The 21,567-nt window shown below is 44.2% G+C and overlaps 1 protein-coding gene across 9 annotated transcripts in view; it reads left to right on the top strand.

Moving 5' to 3' along the window:
• The window catches only part of SFMBT2 (Scm like with four mbt domains 2), a 242,210-nt gene that overhangs the window by 105,277 nt on the left and 115,366 nt on the right, over nt 1–21,567 (top strand). For 8 of the 9 annotated variants that reach the window (XM_046679942.1, XM_046679939.1, XM_046679947.1 and 5 more), the window contains exons 5-6: nt 12,460–12,548; nt 14,233–14,479. In XM_046679942.1, the coding sequence (XP_046535898.1) occupies nt 12,460–12,548; nt 14,233–14,479 (336 nt within the window). The remainder of the gene's footprint in view (nt 1–12,459; nt 12,549–14,232; nt 14,480–21,567) is intronic. The other variant, XM_046679948.1, reaches the window with a different exon arrangement.

Consider the following 21,567-nt stretch of genomic DNA (forward strand, 5'->3'; position numbering starts at 1 on the left):
CTGCTGGGCCTGCAGCATGGGTGTGTGTTTTGGTGGAGGGATCCTTCCACTTGGGGTTTTCCAAACTTCTTACAAGATGAGCTTGGCAAGCAATCTTGATGTTGGGGGAGTACACAGTTAAGGCAGCACTGCCCCTCCCAAGCTGGAGAGGAAGCATCCATGCCACAGGGAATCTGAGTGGATGTGGGAGCTGCTCCTCCCACTGGCCCTGTCCCAGACAGCATATTGTCCAGCATCCCAGCCAGAGCGCCCAGGGTCATGTTGGGACCTACCTCCTGTTATACCAGAAGATAGGGCCACACCCAGCCACGTGTGGCTGTGCATCTAAGAGAGAAGGTTGCGAGTGAAAGTGGTGTTTGTGACTTACATGTAAACGGAAATTGTTCACCCTTCACTTACACTCTTTCCTCGTGGGTGCAATGTGGTGTTGAGCCAGCGGTGGCCCTGCAGACCGGATTCACCCTCCTTTATAGCAGAACCCTATGCCTGAAGGAACGTGAGTTGCTTAGGCCAAAAGCCTCGGGGACATTTTTGACATCGGACTTCTCAGATGCCGCATTTCATCCCATTGGCTCTCCCTTCCTGAGGAACACCTGTCTGCGTCACTGCAGTGGTCTCCTAAGGGGCCCCCTCCTTCTGCTCTTGCTTGCTTACAGGCAGGTAATAATTTCATGGTCAGAGTAATCCTTGTAAAGCATGCCACTTCACTTCCTTCTGCTCAGACCCTCCAGTGTCTTTCTCTCTCCCTCCGAGTATCTGTGAACATCCTTATACTCATCTCTTGAAGCCCAGCAGACACATATTAGAATGAGTGCAGTGAAAAGTACTGATGACGTCAAGGGCTGGCGAGGACGTGGAGCAACTCATTCTCTCGTTGCTGGGGGGAATATAAGATGGTGCAGCCACTTGGAAGACAGTTTGCAGTTCCTTTAGTTGACCGTACATTTCCCATACCACCCAGCCATTGCGCTCTTGGGTACTTCTCTTTGAGAAATGGAGACTCACGTTTGTGCAAAACCTGTACGCAGATGTTCATAAGAACATTATTTATCAAAGCCAGTAAGTGGAAACAACCCAAACATTCTTCAGTGGGTAATTGGATGGACAAATTATGATACATCCTCACGGTGGGACACTCAGCAACAAAAGGGAGTGGAGTGTTGAATGAACTAATAGGATGACCTAATGGACATGCAACAACTTGATGGGTCTACAGGACGTTACGCTGTGTGAAAAAAAAGCCAGTTTCAGCAGGTTACATGTTTGCTTCTATTTTTATGACATTCTTAAAGTGACACAATTATGCTGATAGAGAGCAGAGAGATCAGATTTGTGAGCTGTTAAGGAGGGAGGAGGTGTGACGGTGGTGGGTTAGCACGATGGAGCGTCTGTGTGGTGGTGGAATAGCATCCCAAGTGTGGTGGCAGTTGCCAGTATTATATATAGCACTCATTTTTTTTTTTTTTTTTACCAATCTCAAGCATACGAAACTGGCTTTTTACTTTAGTTTTCATTTTATTGATTATCAGTGAGGTTTAGTATCAAGACATTATGACAGTTTGGATTGCTTTTCTGGGGATTTACTGTTTGCATCCCTTGTACGTTTTTCTATAGATATATCTTTAAAAAAATTTGATTGACAGTGTACTGTGATCACTGGGGAAGCTGAGTGAAACGTACATTTTGCAGTTTTTTGTGAATCTTAAGCTGTTTCAGAAGAAAAAGTCCTATGTATAGGCACCTGTCTGTGTGCAGCCGTCCCTCAGGTCCTGCCCGCCCCTCCTCTCCCCTCACTGCTCTGACCCTGCCTCCTGCTGGCTCCCCTCCCCATCTCCTCCATGCCAGCCTCTTGGGATGTACCCGCTGACTCCCATCCCGGGATCCTCATGTTGGCTGCTCTCTCAGTGTGGGTCTCTTCTCTAGGTATTTGCATGACTCGCTCCTTCACCTCCTTCAGGCTCCTTTCTCTCCTTCTCCTCACCCTACTAAGACTGCGTTTCCAGGTCCTCTTCTCTTCTTTATCTTTCTCGAAATCATGTACCCACCTGAGATACCAATGAGTATTTTAGTTGTTTGTGTTCTCTTGTAAGAATGTAGACCCCACGAGGTCAGGTGTTCTTATGTGTTTTATTTGTCTTCTTTTTCTCCCCAAAGCCGCCCAGTACATAGCTGTATTTTCTAGTTGTAGGTCCTTCCAGCTCTGCTATGTGGGATGCTGCCTGAGCATGGCCTGACGAGCGGTGCCATGTCCGTGCCCAGGATCTGAACTGGCGAAACCCTGGGCCGCCAAAGTGGAGCTCGAGAACTTAACCACTCGGCCACGGGGCTGGTTCCTGTTCCTGTGGTTCTGTTTGCTTCTGTATTTCCAGGACGTGGAATAGGAGCTTAGTGGACATTTACTAAATATTTGATGATTGAATGGATGTATGAGTTGACACGTGCAAAAGGGGAGGTATACACAGTTGTTCATTGCATTCCTGAGAGTGGTGAGTGGATGAGACAGAGGATGAGCAGCGACAACCCAACTGTCCATTGGTGGGTGAGCAGGTCAACAGTGGCAGTTATATTGTGAACACCTCCTAACAGTTAAAGTCATCAAACTAAATACACACACGCATGCAAACATACATGCCACACCAGTAGTCACGGACATCTCTCTCTCTCTATATATATATTTATGTGTGTGCATATAGACATATTTATCTATATACATATAGATAGATAGTCATGGAGAACATCTCAAAAAATATAATGTTTATTAAATCAGTTTACAAAATGGCGCTCTGTGTCCTTTGTCTAAAATTTAAAGCACGTAAAGCAGTGCTTCATCTCGTTTATGGAGAGGCATTTGCAGTAGAAGTTCACCGACGTGCGTGGGAACCACATGCCGTCCTACAGGCTCGTGGTTTTCTCTGGGGAGCGGTAGGGACGGAGAGGGTGTGGAGGCACAGAGCTTTAGCTGCAAGTAGACGTTTTTTTCTTAAAAGCCAGTCTGAAGCATGATGGCAAAGTGCTAATATCTGTTCAGTCTGAGTCTGTTTCATAACTATATTGCTTTTCGGTGTGTCCAAAATATTTTGAAAGGAAAGGTTGATTCCTCTGACTGTTCGGTGGGGATCGGCTTTCGGATGAGCCAATATGGAAATTCAGGGGTCAGTTATGAGGTTTTGCTCAGTGTCTTGATGAGAGTGGGTGATGGCCTCAAGTGCCATGGGGGAGGAAGATGCAGCAAGATGTGGGCTGTGTCCCAGAGGTAGGCATGGTAAGGTTTGGGGATGGTTTATATATGCAGGCGTCTGGTTTCAGCAGCCAGGGAGATGGCAGTGCCTTCGGTGGGGAAGATTTGGGGAGGCACAGATTGGGGGGAAGTGGGAAGGTCAAAGCTTGGTTTTGAGATGCCTTCCAGAAACCCATGGAAGTTTGTCAAGCAGGCAGTTGAATCTGTGGTTCTTAGGCTCGGAAAAGACATCTGATGTGTAGAGAGACATTTGGCAGTTGTTGGTTTTGTTGTGATTAAAGTCATGTGAGTGGATAAAACTTTCCATGGAAAGACCACAGAGCGAGAAGAAAGGAGCATCAGCCCTGGACCAATTTCACCCTGAATCATCGGAAGTTGAGTAGGGGAGGAAGTAAAGGGGACTGAGAAGGCATGGCTGGAGAAGAAAGGAAAAAATCCAAGTTTGGTGTCGAGGCTCACAGAAGACTCTGTGTGAGGGGGGAAGTTGTCATTTGTGTCACATAAAGGAGGTCCCGAGAAGGCACTGGTGTGGCAGTGTGCTGGTCTTCGGAACGGTTTAGTGGCTTGGTGGCTGTGGGGAGGAAGTTGAATGGGTTGAATACTGAGTGAAGAGTTGAGTCTTCTTTGATTAATTTTGGTTTTGGAGAGGAGCAAAGAAATAGGGTATTAACTTGTCAGAGAAAAGTGTTCAAGGGAGGTTTTTGATAAAGGATGGGTGGTTCTAGAGCTTGGAGGTGATGGTTTGGCCCAGTGGTTTTCTTTACGCCTCCCTTATCATTCTAGTCGCTCTGGTTTCAGAGGGGCACAGGTGGGGAGGCCGAATGGGGCAGAAACCGGGCAGGTGAGACTGCAGAGAATAGGAAAGTGGAAGGACTCAGGGTTTGCTGGACCAGGGCAGCGAGACTGGGAGTGGGTGGTTTTTGAGGAAGGAGAACAATCATGGCGGTGGGGGTGGCTCCTTCAGGCAAGCGCCCCTTCACTTCTTGGGTGTCCCGATGGGGGCACTCCTTGCTGCCACTCCCCTAGGCAGCACTGCATGCTCTTCTAAGGAGCTGGCAAAAAATATTACGCAATTGCCCCAAATCCCCTCATCAATACCTTACAGCGAATAGATATGTTCTGAGGTGCTTGCCTTATTTAAACAGGCAAAATAAAATACAATAAAACCTTATTAGAATCAGTTCCTATTTCGGTAAGATGTGACTTGTGTGAATTGTAGGAATAACTTAATTCAACGGATGAAAAGTCACGTTGCAAAGAAACTGCTTAAGCCAGACTGGAAGGTAGGTGTGTGAGTGAATCTGGTTTGAATTTTGAGTTTTACGATTCTCTCAAGTGTGCTGTCTTTCTTCGTTCGACGTGCTTTTGTGCATAACAAGGAACAGAGTTCGATCTGGATGTGGAAGAAATGTAGACTATGGGAACTCTCGCATGCGCCGCAGCATCAATTAAGAAATAAATGTAAATAGCCGTGTGTGTAAACATTCATACTGATCTAAGCACTGTGTGTCATCCATTCGCTATTGATCTCATTCTCGTAAAAAACGTCAGAAGTGACTGGCTGGAATAATGATCCTTGTGCACAGTGTATCCTATTGTGTCAATACTGTTATTGCTAAGTTCAGCCAGAAGGATTGCATTCTACTACTGTATCTCAGGTGGTCAATTTTATAATAATGTGAGGAAACAGGAATAGAAGGCAAAAATGAATTGGATTCCCATAACGGTTTCCACTAGGAGTTATTTTCTGTAAGATAGATTTTTTTGGACACCAGTTTATCAGTGTTTTAAGATGTGGTCATGATGGCATAATTAGTATCCATGTTAGGGAGGGCACTTAAGAGAGTTGCGGCTAAAAGGTGTCATAGTCTGGGGGGCTGGCCCGGTGGTGCAGTGGTTAAATTCACACTTTCTGCTCCAGCGGCCTGGGGTCCGCCGGTTTGGATCCCAGGTGTGGACATGGCACCGGTTGCCACGCCATGCTGTGGTAGGCATCCCACATATAAAATAGAGGAAGCTGGGCATGGATGTTAGCTCAGGGCCAGTCTTCCTCAGCAAAAAGAGGAGGATTGGCAGTAGTTAGCTCAGGGCTAATCTTCCTCAACAAAACAAAACAAAAACATTTGAATGCATTAAAGAAGGAATGATTGCATTATCAAAGAATACTTCACTTTTTATGAGGGTTGACACTCTACAACCTGAGTAATAACTGCTGGGACGTTTATATTTGTTTTCTTGTTTAATCCCCACAACCACCCAATGACGTAGTCACTCCTAAAAGTCAGGATGGCCCCCTAATAAGCTGATTTCAACAAAAAATCACTTACCTGTTCTCATTCCCAATACTGAGGAAAACTTTAAGTGATGTGTAAAAGATTAAGTAGCAGAGGCCTCTTTTGGTAAAGTTCTGCATCAATACTGACCAAGGGTTTAATGATTATGGCCTAAATATTAAATGTTCTCATTATGTAGAATATTCTGAGGTTCATACCACTTATTTTTCCTCTTTCAACCTAATGTCATCACTACAAGAAGTCTCTGTCGTTTGCGACCAACAGTCCTTAGATAACGTCTTTGTTAAATCCTATTCTTCAGAGCAAAATAATAATATTTCTTCTTGTAATTATACAAGTATATTTATACAATTGAAAGGATCTTGAAAGGTTGAACTGAAACTTCTCCTCCAATTTATATATGACAAGTGCTAAGGAATGTGAGCATATGTGTGTGTGTGTGCATATGTAATTTTTATGACGTTCTTCACAAGTTCTGTCTTTTATCTGGATTGTATTTATTACTAAAGACAAGAATACTTTGATTTGCATGTTTGAACTCCAGTAGTATGTAATGTGGTCCGTTGACATAGTAGGAACCCATCTTTCCTATTGAATCATTTTCTGATCTGTCCTTCTGTTTGTAGGAACAGTTTAATTTGAGCCCTCTATGAAAAATTAATGTAGATTCTTGCCTTTAAAAATCTCTAAGGGAAGGAACTCAATAGTCTTTTATTCTTAATTGTAAGTGTAAGTGCTTCCATTTATAATTTAAGATCCACTGTTCTTTTCTTTAGCAAAGTCAGTGTTAAAAAATTCCTAGGGGCCGGCCCAGTGGTGCAGCAGTTAAGTTCGCCTGCTCCGCTTTGGCAGCCTGGGGTTTGCCAGTTCGGATCCCGAGTGCGGACATGTGCACTGCTTATCAAGCCATGCTGTGGCAGGCGTCCCTCATATAAAGTTGAGGAAGATAGGCACAGATGTTAGCTCAGGGCCAATCTTCCTCACCAAGGGAAGAAAAAAAAAACTTTCCTAAGTCAAAGGTTGCTGCCCAACATCTTGTTGAAAAGGCTCAGTTCTCTTGTGAGCTAGGGGTTTCAGGGGCTTGAGCACTCTTATTTATCTCTTCTTCCTCCAGAGACCCCGTTAAAATGATAGTAAAGGAATAAAAAATATATAAACCAACAACACAAAGAACTGAAGAGTGACCAGTACAGAAAAGAAATTTCGCAATATTTCTGGCTACTGGAAGCTGATGAAGGCTTGGCAACTGCTGAAGGATGGGGGTGCTCCTGCAACCCTAGACACACTTGGGGGCTGCAGCTGACCTGGGGACCCCCACAGGCTCAGGACTTTCAGTGCCAGGTGGGTGGGAGTGCCATGTGGGGCTGAAAGTCACAGGGTTCAATGGGATGCCTGTAGTCAGAGCACTCCCCAGGCCCTCTCTCCCCCGGCCCCATTGGTACAACCAAGGCCTAGAAACCACATGTTTCTCCCCGAGGCTGATCTCTGGGGCGATGGACAGAACTGTCTAGGGACAACCAGTCAGGCTAGTTTGGGAGTCAGCTTCACGAGGGGAGTTGCCCTAATTCCCACTCTCTGAGTCAGAAAGCTCTGCTCCAGGACCCGAGGCACCTCCAGGTTTTCCATTGTCTCCAATTTAGCTACGCTCCGTGACCCAGGACCACCAGACCCTCCAGGAGAGCCTGTGATCTGAGAGAGAGAGAGGGAGATAGAGAAGCAAGAAAACGACCCCGGGGTCAGAGAGCATCAGCGGGGGCACAGAGGAGGAAGTATTCCTCTCATTACCATAAGGAGAGGTTTTGAAATGGTCTCTGGTAAGAAAAAACCTTTCTAGAAGAAAGATTCTAGAAGAAGGGAACGACCAAAGACCAAGAAAGAACCATTGAAAATTAAAAATACGACTGACAAAGTAAATTCAGAGAAGGGATGGTTGAAAGTGAGTTCAGAAAATTCCCAGAAAGAACAACAAAATATCCTCTGTGCGTTTAAGCTCTAGGATGTAGGAATATGACGAAAACTCCTTTTCTTTTATCCAGGGTGAGTGGAAGTGGCCTTACTGTTCATTATACTGTGATGATTCTCCCATCTCTCGAATGAGTAGAAAGGTGTGGTGCAGCCGGTCTTCTCCGTGGACCTGGCTGTTGGACGTGGTGACACGGAATGAGAGATGAGGAGCATGTCTGTGGACCCCAGCCCTGGTCTCAGTGCTCAGGATCCACCTGAATGGACATTCTCTTGGGTGGCTTTGCACCCACAGACCGGTGTCCATGGGAAACGATGTCCTTGAGAAGTGACAAATCCTTGAACTCTCTCTGTTCACATGTGCTTGATGAGGCTGGAAATCCAACAAAAGTGGTTTCCCCAATTCTGGAAAATTGATGGCAATCTTCTGCCTTTTATTTGGAATTCTTTTTAAAGACAGCTTTCTAACCCCTAATAAAGCTGTTGTGGGATTTGGGGCCATCTCTAAATGTTTTCACAACATAGTGTGTGTGTGTGTTTTCTTTTTCTGAAACTCCTGTTCATGATTACTCCCCAAAAGGGGTGTCATTGGAATGTAGCTTGGGGGACTGGCCCTGTGACGCAGTGGTTAAGTTCTCGCGTTCCACTTTGGCAGCCCGTAGTTTGCAGGCTCAGATCCCGGGTGTGGACCTAGCACCGCTCATCAAGCCACACTGTGGCAGCGTCCCACATAAAATAGAGGAAGACTGGCACAGATGTTAGCTCAGCGACAGTCCTCCTCAAGCAAAAAGAGGAAGACTGGCAACAGATGTTAGCTCAGGGCCAATCTTCATCACAGATAGAAAAAGAAAAGGAATGTATCTTGGAGTTTTGAAAAAGTAAAGTTGCATGTTTGTATAATATTATAACCGAACAGAATCTTGAAAACCTGTTCATGAGAAGCTTATAAAACGATTCTGATTTTATTCTTCTTATGAACTTCTGGAAGTTTCTCTCTATAAATTAAAAACACAGGAAAATGAGTACCAAGTTGTGGATAAACTTTCCTCCACCTGAAATTGCAGATTCAAAAAAAAAAAAAAAAAAAATGATGTCTTTCCCTGCCTTGGAGTTCACATTTGATGTTGTAGTCAGGGGTGTGGGTTTTCTGAAATTTCGTGTGTGGATCAGTCCTTCAACTGGAAGAAAAGGATAACGACCATAGGGCAAGGAATTGGTTTACATTTGAGAGAGATTGTTCATTATGTCCATACTCCTTGATTTCGAGGCTTTGAAGAGAAAGGTTCTGCAGTAAATAAAAAGTTACGGTTTTAAAATTTCCAGTTAGAAGCTTATGTGGACACGTGGCAAAACGCAGTTCAGCTTCTGTTGCAGTGCATTTAAGGAATTTCCAGGCAACTTTTATTATATTAGGATTTAACTGAATTAAATATTGTTTAAAATAGGTCTGTTGGCTGGGAATTGTAAATTTGTTATGCACAGTCTTTTATATCTGGTGATATTTGTTGTAATAGATTTTCACATTTGAAAATTTTGGATTTGGAGACCTAAATGTCAACTAAAAGAAAAAAAAACAGTTTTTCTTTTAAAATTAACAATATTCCTGAGAGCTGTTTCTTTTCTATTTTTGAACCTAAAATGGTTGGTGTACCTTGACAACTAAGATATATTTTCCATGGAGAGTAATTTGTGTAACTATTCTGTGGCTTATGAAAGATCACTTCCGAGTCTTCTGCAGACCATAATGGACAGTTATGGGACCTCTGGAACGAAGGGCTCACGAGCTGTAAATTTCAGAGTCATCTCGAATGTTCTCTTCCTATAACTCAGACCATTTAAGTTTCAGCATGGCACCATGTCTTCATAGGGTGCTTGCATATTTAAACAATTTTCACTTAAACGTTAACTTGGATTATATGGATGTTGGAAACAACTCAAGTGGAAAATTGAGCTTTCTTCTCGTGGTTATAGACATAAATTCTGTCAGACAGCACCATTTGTTACTTGACTATGCTGCTTATCATTCTTTTATGATGAAATATGAAATGCATATTGATTGAGTATACTTGTATGTTTTGTCCTCATCTTGAACCTTTTGTTTAGACAGTCATTTTTATATTATCTCTATCAAGACTGCCATTTAAATTATTGATTTATCTGTATGAAAAGCTTCTGAGAGTCATTGATTGTAGTGGAAAGACTACATGTAAGACTGGAGTCTGAATTCTTGGGTTTGAGGCTGGCTCTGCCCTTAGTTTTCTCTAAGAAGTTGGGCAAAAGTTGTTAAGAAAAACCACCTCCTAACATTGTTAGGATCATCAAAAGAGATGAAGTAAGTGAACAGTGTTTGTAAAGCATAAGATGAATACAAATGTTAATGAATTTATCTCGGATGCCATTGCTGTTGGCCTTCTCAGTAACCCTAGGCGTGGAGGAGGACTTAGTCCGTTGGAGCTGCTGTAACAAAAATCCCACACACTGGGGGGCTTATAAACAACAGACATTTATTTCTCACAGTTCTGGAGGCTGGAAGTCCAGGAACAAGATGTGGGCAGATCCAGTGTCTGGTGAGAACTCGCTTCCTGGTTCACAGACAGCCGTCTTCTCCGTGTCCTCACATGATGGACGGCGCAAGGGAGCTCTCTGGGTCTTCTTTTCTTTGTGGTTGTTGAGGAAGATTATCCCTGAGCTAACATCTGTGCCATCTTCCTCTGTTTTGTATATGGGTCCCCGCCACAGCATGGCTGACGAGTGGTGTAGGACCAAGCCTGGGATGCAAACCTGCAAACCGCGGCCCCTGAAGCAGAGCATGCCGAACTTCACCACCATGCCACGGGGCTGGCCTTTGGAGTCTCTTTTATAAGGACACTAATCCGTTCATGAGGACGCCATACATTATCACATTATCTAAATCTGATTACCTACCAAAGGTCCCACCTCCTAATGCCCTCATGCTGGAGGATTAGGTTTCAACATAAGAATTTTGGGGGACACAAACATTCAGACCACAGCAAGGGCTAATTTAAAAATGGGTATAGCATTGAAAAATGATACAGCATTGAAAAATGCACTTGCTAATGATGGAAAAGAACACAACAGCACAGTTTGTGCCCCAAATATGTGCATTTGCCTGTGAGTAGGTAGGTATAAAATAAGGAAGAGGCTGTTTTATCTGAGAAAACAAAAAAATCTAGTTGTGAAAGAGGAGTGGGTGAGTCGATCTTTGTTACTAGGACACCGTAGTACAAGTTAAAGCTGGACTTTCCAGCCTTTCCTGAGCCCCTTCCATTGTGGTGTGTGTCTCGGTCTTTTCACCATTAAGGGGCGATGGGGGGATATTGACTGAGATGCAGGTTAGTGATGGAAATAGCAGGTGCTGCCTCTGTTCCCTGTTCTGTTGGCGGTTCTGCCAAAGGGTGTTGAAAGTTTCCATTGGAATTTGCGAGAATGAATAATAAATAATTGGTGAGAATGTGTAATAATTTAGTATGTACTTATAACAAAAAAAGAGCTAATATTTCTTAACTGCTTAGAATGTGTCAACTCTGGTTATATTTTATTGACGTAGGCGTCTTCTTTAATCCTTATTGCACACCCATATGCAAAATGTTGTTGGTACCATTATACAGATGTGGTTGAGTATAAGAGAAATTGAGTAAATCACTCCAAGTCACATAGCCAGTGTTGGCAGAGCCTACCATGGAGCCCATCTCTTCCCCATGCTGTGATTTGGCAATTCCCGCCACACCAGATGGCGTGGTTTCCTTTTGTAATAACTTTGTTCCTTTAGGTTTGAGCTGGAGTAGTTGCAACAAGCCTTTGAAGCCTCTAAACAATGTACAAACCACTTGAGTCTTGAACCTTTCACGAAGGCTAAGTATGGGATGTGTCTTGGGCCGTGTCCGTGGGCCCGCTGGCTCTTCATGAGACGTGAAGGTCAGAGTCTCAGTGTGGGTGGATGGGAATCAGGGGCATGCGTGCTGCTCTCCTGTGGCTGATTTTGCGAGTCCGTGGTGCCCTGGGAAGGCTCAGGGCCTCTCCTGGATGGAGATGTCACCTGGGAAGCCTTTGGAGATTGGTAGGTTGGGGAGATGTGCCAAGAAGTTATGTTCTTCTCAGGTCTTGAGTTCTAAGCACTTGTAGAAGGGTGCCCTCCCAGGTCTGACATTTCTTGTTTCAAAAGAGTCTCCATTGCATCCCTTCCCTACTCACAGAGCTGGCACCCCTGTTGTGGGCTTTGTCACTTTCTTACGTAGTTAACTAAGTAGCTTCTACATTGGTTTTCCTGCCATTAGCTGCTTTTGTTTCCATTTAAACTTTTTTTCTCTTGCCAGATTCATTTTCTGCAGAAATCTCCTGTTTATTAAACATCTGTGTTGACTTTGTTGGCTGTGCATAATTTTGTTCCTGCCACTTAACATTATTTCCCGGTGTCCTAACCTCAGACTGTGCCGTATCTGGCCGATTCCCGCACTGTCTTTTTCCATTTCCTCCCTCGCTCCGTCGCTGTCGTTAGCATAAGCTGTTCCTCTCAGTCTGTAAATCCTTTCTTCCTCTTCTTTACTTTTATAAACCTTTTATATAATTCAGAGCCTGGTTTTATTTTCCCACCTGGAAAACTTTCTCTGATTTTTCTAGGCCTCATTTATCTGTCTCCTTGGATCCTCCTGAATCACATACCTTGTAATATCTTCATTGTTCATAGAAGTTTCTAAATAGATTGTAGGACCTCAAGACCTCATATTCTTTAATCTCCTTGATGCCCATTGAAATCTAGGCACATGGTGGTGTGAAGTCACCCATTGGTGACAGATTTTTTGTCGCAATTTTAGTACCTAAGCAAGGCGCTTAAAATTAAGAAAAGCGTTGAAATAACACGTATCTACAGAAAAGTGCTGTCATTTTAAATGTATTTGATCCTCCACTGCTGTGTTGAAGTATGTTTTCTCTCCTTTGTCTCGCCAGCAATCAAAGAGAAGTATACGGACTGGACAGAATTTCTCATTCGTGATTTGACTGGTTCCCGGACAGCCCCGGCCAACCTTCTAGAAGGAGTATGTATTGTTGTTACACAGCTTTTCTATGTCTCAAGCATCACAGTTACGTGGGCTCAAAGCTAACAGCATCTTTGCATATATCCTTCTGCAGGTACATGAGTACACACAGAAATCTGTACCCAAAGGGCCTAACTTCCTGTTTTTTCCTTAGGTTACCGATTCTAATGACGTTGAAAAGTTTTCACCTGTGGTACAATCAATAAATAGGAAGTTTGTTTCTATGTGAACACATTTTTAAATAATAATATGTTAGAATATCTTCCCACTATACTATATATTTGAGCCTCTGTCCTATATTAGTGAATGTAAAATAAAATTTAGAGTAACTGTTTTGTGTATTGGACAGCTAAGCATCTATGTGGTCTGGGAGCGTCTTGGAGTAGCTGGATAAATGGTTCTATTAAGGCTTCTGTTCCAGAGGCATAACCCCAAGATTTAAACACACGTGGGTTAAGTAATAATTGGATAACCTCCCTTACAAAAACAAGAGGAGAAATGGCTAACCATACTTCACTGTGGTTAAGGCAATTTTAAGGTATTGAATGCAAGATAGTTTCACCTGCCATCTTGATGGTTCATTTGAAAATAATTTTATGATAAAACATTTTAATATATACTATATAAAATAGAACAGGAAGAGAAATGTACTGGGTCATAAATAATTATTGTTACCAAATCTGTTTGATGAATGCCCCTGAAAAAGAGGAAAACACAGAGGAAATAACAAGGAATACGGTGTGAATTTTGGCAATATCATTGTTTTCTCTTATCATTAATCATAAGTTTGCCTCCTCTCAGAAAAGAGATTAATAATTTGGAATACCATTGTCTAATATACAAATGTTGGGTTTTGTTTTGTGACGATTTCACCTGATGTATTTGTTTATCTTACTGGCTACTAACTTAATTGTTTGGTTAACAAATCAAAATGATGGTTGTTCACCCTTCATTGTCTTAATGTGTTAGGGGTTTTTTTTAACATATTTGCCCACAGGGCTGGCTGAACAAATGCCCTTTTCATATGCTAAGAAGGTTGCTTAGATGGGGCAATAATTGTATATATTCTCTCAACCAACTATTGGGTAAAATGTAGAAATAATTTTACCTGCTAGTCTAATTTAGCTGATCATTAATGTGTGTTAGGCATGTCGTCTACACACATTCATGCTTGACTCACATTGTCAGACTATGAGAGGGTCTTGGTTATTACAGTAGAGGCCATCATCAGATAAATACCTGTTCAGTCATGGTCTAAATTTATGGCCCCATATTAGATATATCTGCCTATGGGAAAAGTCGACATTTTGCTACCACGTGTTTTCTAGCTCAAGGCAAATTCGGGTATAACTCTTCTTAAAAGCATACTAGTTTCTAACAAATGCCATTTTATCCGAGAAGGGTGATTTGTTTGTCGAGAACTTAGCCCAAACTGTTATTTTCTATTTACTTGTGATTTTTGTTGTTGGATTCAGAGTTGGGTTAAAATGGAAGTGTGTGTGGGACGAGAGGGAAGGGGAGGGGGCGATGACTGTGGGAGAGGATGGGGGTGGGGGAAACACCAGACTGTTTGCCAATAGCTTGGATGATGGTGTGAAAAAAATATTATCTTCTGCTGTCATCTGTTTCCATGAGAACCTTAAAATAAAGTTTAAAATAAGGAGTTTTGCTTCTGTTTGAACAGCCTCTGCGAGGGAAAGGCCCTATAGACCTCATTACACTTGGTTCCTTAATAGAACTTCAGGATTCTCAGAACCCTTTTCAGTACTGGATAGTTAGTGTGATTGAAAATGTTGGAGGAAGATTACGCCTTCGCTATGTGGGATTGGAGGACACTGAATCCTATGACCAGTGGTTGTTTTACTTGGATTACAGACTTCGACCAGTTGGTTGGTGTCAAGAGAATAAATACAGAATGGACCCACCTTCAGGTAAGAGCTGAAGCTTTGGCTGCTGCAAAGTATTTCAGAAAAAGATGGGTTATCTTCCTGGATGTGTCTCTGGAAAATTGATTAGCTCTGCGGTATCTTGGACGTCTGAGTATGGGACTATTAAGCGTTTGAACTTGAGAATAGTTTCTACAGGGAACAAAATCCAGGATCTCAATTAAAAGTGCTCTGAAAGGAGAAGGTCATGCTGGAGGCTGTGAAGTTGATCTAGTTCCTTTGGAATTGCTGATTTGGAAATGAAAGACCAAGTGGATTGGGACTTGGTCATATTCTCCCTTTTTCTTTAGGGATTTTGGTAGTCTTGCAAGTAGGTTGAAATCTCCATCTGTCCATGCATGCATGCATCCATCCATTCATCCTACCTCCATCCACACACTCATCCATCCGTTTACCCATCCATCCATCCACCCAGCCAGCCATCCATCCATATCCATATCCATTCTTCCACCCACCCATCCATCCATTTATTTATTTATCCATTCATCCGTATCCATCATCCATCTGTCTGTATCCATCCATCCATCCATCTCCATTTTCATCCATCCACCCACCCGTCCATCCATTTATTTATTTATCCACCCGTCCATATCTGTCATCTTTCTATCCATATCCATCCATCTGAACATCCAAACTAAATGTTTATCATTGTGTAATCTGTTCTGACCTGGAAATTGCGAAGAGAAAATCATCATGCATTTTTTTCTGGCACATCATAGATTTTAATTAGCTTCAAAAACACTGTCAAATGACTTTCCACAGGCTTAATTGGCTAGAATAGTGCATTATGCTTTCTGACATACCTAACTGGGCAAAGATCTCAGTGTTTACAAAATAACCCTTCTTGAATGTTTACTGTGTGCCAGGTGATTTTACATCTGCCGTGGTGTTTATTTTGATTCCAAAAAAGTGCTGCGTATTTGATGGGACTGTTGCCTTTCAGAGAAGAGAACATGGAGACTGAGGTTAAGCTACTTGCCCAAGGCCCCCAGCTTAAAAGGGGGATGCGCTGAAGTTCCAACCCCAGGCCCCTTGCCCATACGTCCCGCACCTCCTCTGCCCCTTACTGGCCGTATCAACCTTTTGATGGGGAGTCTCAGAACAAAAATGTTGGGTTCTTATGGAATTCAAGATGCCAAGGAAGAGATATTCATTTCTTCCAGAAATTACTCATCTTCATTCTGGTCAATTTCACAGGTATATTGGAAGCAAAGACAACTCGGCTCTTTGCTTTATTAAAATTGCCAGAGATTTTTCCTCTCCTATTAGTTGCCAGTGTTAGTCTCGAGTCCATGAAGCTTAGGAGTTATATTTCCCTTCTCTGTCACTCAAAGGCTTTAATTGAAAAACCTTCCTGGGTCTGTATCTCACGTGTTTGCATTTGTGTTGAATTTGACAGGCGTATAGACAGGTAACATGGTATTTTATGAGTATTATTATTGTCAACGTTTTGAGAAGCCGCCAAGAAATCCATTTATACCCCTAGTAATTCTGGACTATGATGCAAACAAAGGGCTTGTGAGGGTTGTGAGGAGAAACCTCAGCTCACGTTTGCCGTGGGATTCATAGCCTAGCAGGAGAAATTTACTCTGCGTGGAAAGTCGAGTGTATAAATCTTAGTATCTAATTGCTTTATAAATTTTAGGAGAAGCATATATTTGCCAGTGTAAAAATTTATAGCAGAGCAAAGGATTGCTAGTAGCTTCTTAGGTTCTCGGAGACGTTCCTTTGCTGTGAAATCATGAGACTGATCCTCAAAAGCAAGAATGGAAAGTGCCACGGTGGAAACTTGGGGAACATTTGCATATGAGAGCTCTCTCTTTTTTTTTTTAAGATAGTTTGTTGTCTCTATAAGATAAGAATAAATTGCGTTTACTTGTCTTAGTAATTTTCTGGGCATGAGTTGTCCCTTTCACTGAAGAGTTCTCGGGGGTCCTTAAAGACTTTGGGACGGGCACCATCAGAAGAAGCTATGTTCCCAACATTTAAATTGTCAGCAGGAGAGGTTATGAGTGGGACGAAGACAATAAAAGGCGAAAGGACATTTCCAGTCCGCCTCCTCATTCTTCCAGTGCCGTACTTAGAGGATGAAATTGGGTTCTGTTACCTTTCAGCAGGACAGCACCCGGGGAGGTAGTTATTACCCGTGTTTTACACGTGGGAACGGAACCCAGTATTTTGGGTTTGTGTAAATTAGTTTTAGGACCCAGTGTGGCTTGTAAAACTTAGATGACAGCACTGTTTCCTTAACCGAAATATAGGTGGGAATAAAATTTCCGACTTGCATGGAGAATATTAAGCTATTTTTCTTTTTCCCAAACATCCTTAAATAAATGAGAAGTGTGCAGTGTCAGCTGATGGTGAGGAGTCGGTTTGGAAGGGGGGTGGAGGAGGGGAGGTGGTAGAGGCCTTGGGTGTGCTTTGAGATAAGCCGTGGGAGTGCCCCCTGCTCTCGATGCCCCATAAGCGCCCCCACTGACACCACCACCTTGGCCACAAATAATCGTAGCTCTTGCTTTGCTTTTATGTATGCTTTCTGCTTTTTATGGCGCCCAGTATTTCTCAACTGTTTAATGCAAATAGAGGTAATGGAAAGTAGCTAGGAAGGTTGTCTTCCAAACCTTGAGGAGGAGGTGCTGCCTTTTATATGTCCACCAGTGAGAAATCTAGAGTCAGTGCGCCTTTCCATTGCTGGCCGGACTCAGAGGAGATAGCTTGGGGTGGGGAGGATTCAAGAGGGAAAGGAGCCACCCCACTTCACACACACACGGCGGTCGGGGCGGGGGGTGTGGGTGCTCACGTGGAACCCAGCTTCGGCGAAGAATGGGTGAAGGAATAGAAAATGGTAAGACAGCAGGTAGTCGTGGAAGGGGCAGTAGCTTCCTGAATTCTTGGTGAGTCTGGCTTTCCCGGGCGAGGCCTGGCCCCCTTCAGTGCTGAGGGCAAGGCCGTTGTGATCAGCTCCTTCTCCAGCTATCTCTGACCAGCTCCACTCCTCCTTTATCCTCCGGCACGTCGGTCTCCGCTGTGTTCCACGAGTGGACTCAGCGTGTCCCCTCTTTGGAATGCTGCTTGTCCCCGTGCTGGCGCTGCCCCTCCCTCCCTTCCTTCAGATCTTTCATGAGGGGACTTTAGCAGCCACTCTAACTGGAAGTCCCCTTCCTTCACTGCTGTCTCCCCAGCACCTGGCACAGGGCTGGCACGTACGGACGCTCAGTGAATACTTGTCGAATGAATTGACTGAATAAAAAGTCGAGTATGTCTACAAGGATGGCAGGGACCAGCCGAGTCCACCTTCCAGGAGCCACATAATCGACGGGGCTCTGGAAGCCAATGTGGAGGGGAGGGCCCGGGGTGAAGACACCCTCAAAGTGGCGAGGGCTCTGCCGTCCTCTTTTGCCCCTAATGTATTAGGGGAGCTTTTGAGAACTGAGTCAGAACATGTAGATGCCCTTTGTTGATGTGTTTCCTTGTTCAGCAGCCAGGATGGCTCCAGAACATATAAGATGCACAGGAATATGGCGCAGGGGTTCAGGATAATTTTATTCTTTTAAAAGGGTCCACGTGTGAATCAAGCTTCAGAAACCTGGGAAAGTGGTGAGAACGTGCACTTGGAGTCAGGGTCCGAGGTAGCTTCTCCTCCTGCTTCTGTCAGTAGCTGCAGAGCCCCCGTGCAAGTTACCCTATTTTTCTGAACCTGTTTCCTCCTCTGTCAAATGGGGATAATTGTACATTTGCTGTGTTGCTGATGTTACAAGGTACCTCGGGTGACTGGCATTTTCTAGGTGTTCCATCTGTGATGAGAGGATTATGGTTATATTTAGTTTTCTAAGAAATTTAAGTAGGTTGTTGAGGTCAAGGGTTATTTAGAGGCCCCACCTGCTTTCATATTTCTTGATGTTTAGAAAGCAAGATAGAATCTTAGATATTTTTGCAGAAGCTAAGGAGATGAAACTTTTTGAGGTTTTTTTTAATCTCTATTTCTAGATTTTTTTTCCCCATATTTTTTTGCCTTTCAAAAACCTTCATGTCAACCTTTCTTTTTTCCTTTTTCTTTCTGCTTTAGATAGTTCCTGGAGTGAGGAGGTTTCTGACTCTAATTCAGATGCTTCCTACTTGAACTGTTTCTTTGTCCAAAAAGAGTTACTGCTTTCTGCCTTAGTCAGCTCAGGCTGCCATAACAAAAACCATAGACTGGGCGGCTTAAACACCACCAGTTATTTTCTCACAGTCCTGGAGGGCGGAAGTCCAAGAGGAGGGTGTCAGCATCGTTGAGTTCTGGTGAGAGCTCGCCTCCTGATTTGTAGATGGCACCTTCTTGCTGTGTGTGCACATGGCCTCTTTGTGTGTGCAGGCGTGGAGGGGGGAGAGAGAGAGAGAGAGAGTGAGAGCGAGCCCTTTGGGGTCTGCTCTTAGAAGGGTGCTGATCCCATGATGGGTCTCTGTTGTCATGACCTCATCTAACCCTGATCATCTCCCAAAGGCCCCGTCTCCAAGTAGCATCATGTCGAGGGGGTCAGGGTTTCAACATAGCAATTTTGGCAGGATGCAAACATCCAGTCTGTAGCACTTTCCACTGTCTGTTATCTCTTCACAACCACGGATTAGTCCTTCCTCGTTGGTGAGAATCTGGTGGAGGAGGAAGGAGTGGAGGTTTTGGGGTGCATGGCAAAAGGGGATCGCCCCTCAAGGCCTTCATTTAATCTGAGGCCGTACCGTGACAATTTTGTGCACTCCTGCCTCCTGCCAGCATGCACTGCGGAACAGCCAGCCCAATGCGGGCAGAGAGGGAGACGGCCTCATCCTCGCCCAGGCGTCTAGTTAAAGATGAATCAGGACGGATTTTAATTGCTTATTACTTCCCACAAACAGAAATTGACGTGACACACTCTATTAAATTACCTGCAACACGATCATGTTAAGAAAATGTTTTATGTTCTTTTAATGGTTCTATTTACTGTTCATAAACTTGCCGGTGTAACCAGGTGCCTCTCTGATGAAACACACCTGGATATTGATGTCTGCTTCCTGAGGCCAGTAGGTGGCTAGCTTTTGCAGGCCATCGAGCATACTGACAATGGTGCAATTGACATTCACTTTTTAAGAAAAGAAGGATGGCTTGCCGTGGGGTAAAATTCCATAGTAGGATTTAATATCCTCAGAAAGAAGACAAAGACTCTTAGGATGGAAGGATGGGGCAGAAACCACCTGGAACTTGGATGTCTTAGTGAGCTGGGGCTGCTATAACTGAATACCAGCAGCCGGGCAAGCTTAAAAGAGACAGACGTTTATTTCTCATGGTTCTGGAGACTGGAAGTCTCCAGGTCAAGATGTCAGCAGATTTGGTGCCTGGTGAGGGCCGGCTTCCTAGTTCACAGACGGCTGTCTTCTTGCCATGTCCTCATATGGTGGAAGGGGCGAGGGAGCTCTCTGGGGTCTCTGTTATAAGGGCACTGATCCATTCATGGGGGCTCCATCCTCATGCCCTCTTTACCTCCCAAAGGCCCCACCTCCTAACACCCTCACGTTAGCTAAGGGTTAGGATTCAACATGAGAATTTTGGAGGGACACCAACATTCGGTCCATTGCACAGGGCTTCTTGTTACATTTGTCTCTGTTTTAGCATGAGAGAGATGATGTCAGCCCCACTCCGCCAGTGTGTGTGAACACAGGTCCGGGAGGGCTATGAGCATCCCTAATGGGGTCTGCATACACCTCGCTCAGTCCTGGTCGTTTGGATCTAACTGTGGCCACGTTGGGTTTTCACTGCTCTGGCCTTGAGTATCTTTTTTTTTTTTAACCACTCTTCTTTCACCTTCTTGTCTGTCTCTGGGGCCCCTTCTCCACCTCCAGGGGCCTCAGTTACAGACCGTGGGAGCTCAGGATGCCAATCCAGTGGGCCTTTTCTTCCCTTTTCCTCATCCCTTACGTCTGCAGACTCTTCCTGTGGTCTTGTCTTTGGAAGTCGCTGTCCGTTCTCTTGAGTTGGTTCTCCCTTGACCCCCAGGCCAAGGTTGAACTCCCTCTGATCTGCTTCCAGGTCGCTGGGAAAGTGACCTTGTTCTTGTCCACTCGGAGATCTGGGCTCTCCTTTGTCGTTTCCTTCCTGCCCCTCTTGAACGGGGCTTTGCTTCCTGGGGTGCTCTGAACTGCCTCCCCCTTCACCGAGATTCTCATGCGGTGCCTCTGAGCTGGACCCCCGTGCGTTCCAGGGCATCCTTCTCACCCTCGCAGGCCGATCTATAGGGCTCCAGGGACTGTCTCCTCTGCTCCTTTGTGGGACCCTGAGATAAGTGATTCTCCCTCAGCCCCCCTTCTCACCTGTGGAGGTTGGAGAAGCGATTCATTCCATCTCTGCAGAGGCGTTGATTGGGGCCCCATGGTGTTCCCCTGAATGTGTTAGTTACTACCAAGAAGAATCACATCCTATTTTTGTTCTGACATAAAAATGCCAAGTTGGGGAAAAAAATTTCTCAGGGGTAGAAGAGTATAAACAAAATGCTAGAAAGGACTGTAGACACTATGCATGAATGGAGCCTCTTTGGTCATTAATAACCCTTGATGTGACTTTGGGTAACTGACAACGGAGGACAGTGGGCAGAGTGTTGATAACTCAACTGCTTCCGGGAGCATCTTTCGCTGACCATAATTAGGGTAGTCTGAAAAGACTAAATGAACTGCTAAAGCACGGGGGGCTTCAAGCTCAAGGTGAGGCCAGAAGCTATGAGCGTCCGAATAGATGGCTGCATGCTGAAAAGTAGACATGCAAGAAATTAAAAATATAGCCCCAAAGGTTTAATGTTGCCTTTTAGCTGTGCTTAAATTCATATTCAAACCCCATCTGTCTGTCTGAAGTCGCCTGGGTTGATAGAGGGAGGGTATAAACATATCTGCCTTAAGTGAGTGCTTCTTCAAATCCTATTTGATAAGGTCTTAAATCTGTTGAGATCAGATCATAAAATTCCCCTGCAGTTACAGCAATTGGTGAAAACAGTGCTCGACAAATTTCTTTCTTTGCCTTTTGCATTCAGACCCCGTAACCTCCATTCGTAAATCTCTCTCTCGCCGCCGCC

The sequence above is a fragment of the Equus quagga genome, chromosome 12 (genome assembly GCF_021613505.1).
Source record: "Equus quagga isolate Etosha38 chromosome 12, UCLA_HA_Equagga_1.0, whole genome shotgun sequence".
Lineage (NCBI taxonomy): Eukaryota > Metazoa > Chordata > Mammalia > Perissodactyla > Equidae > Equus > Equus quagga.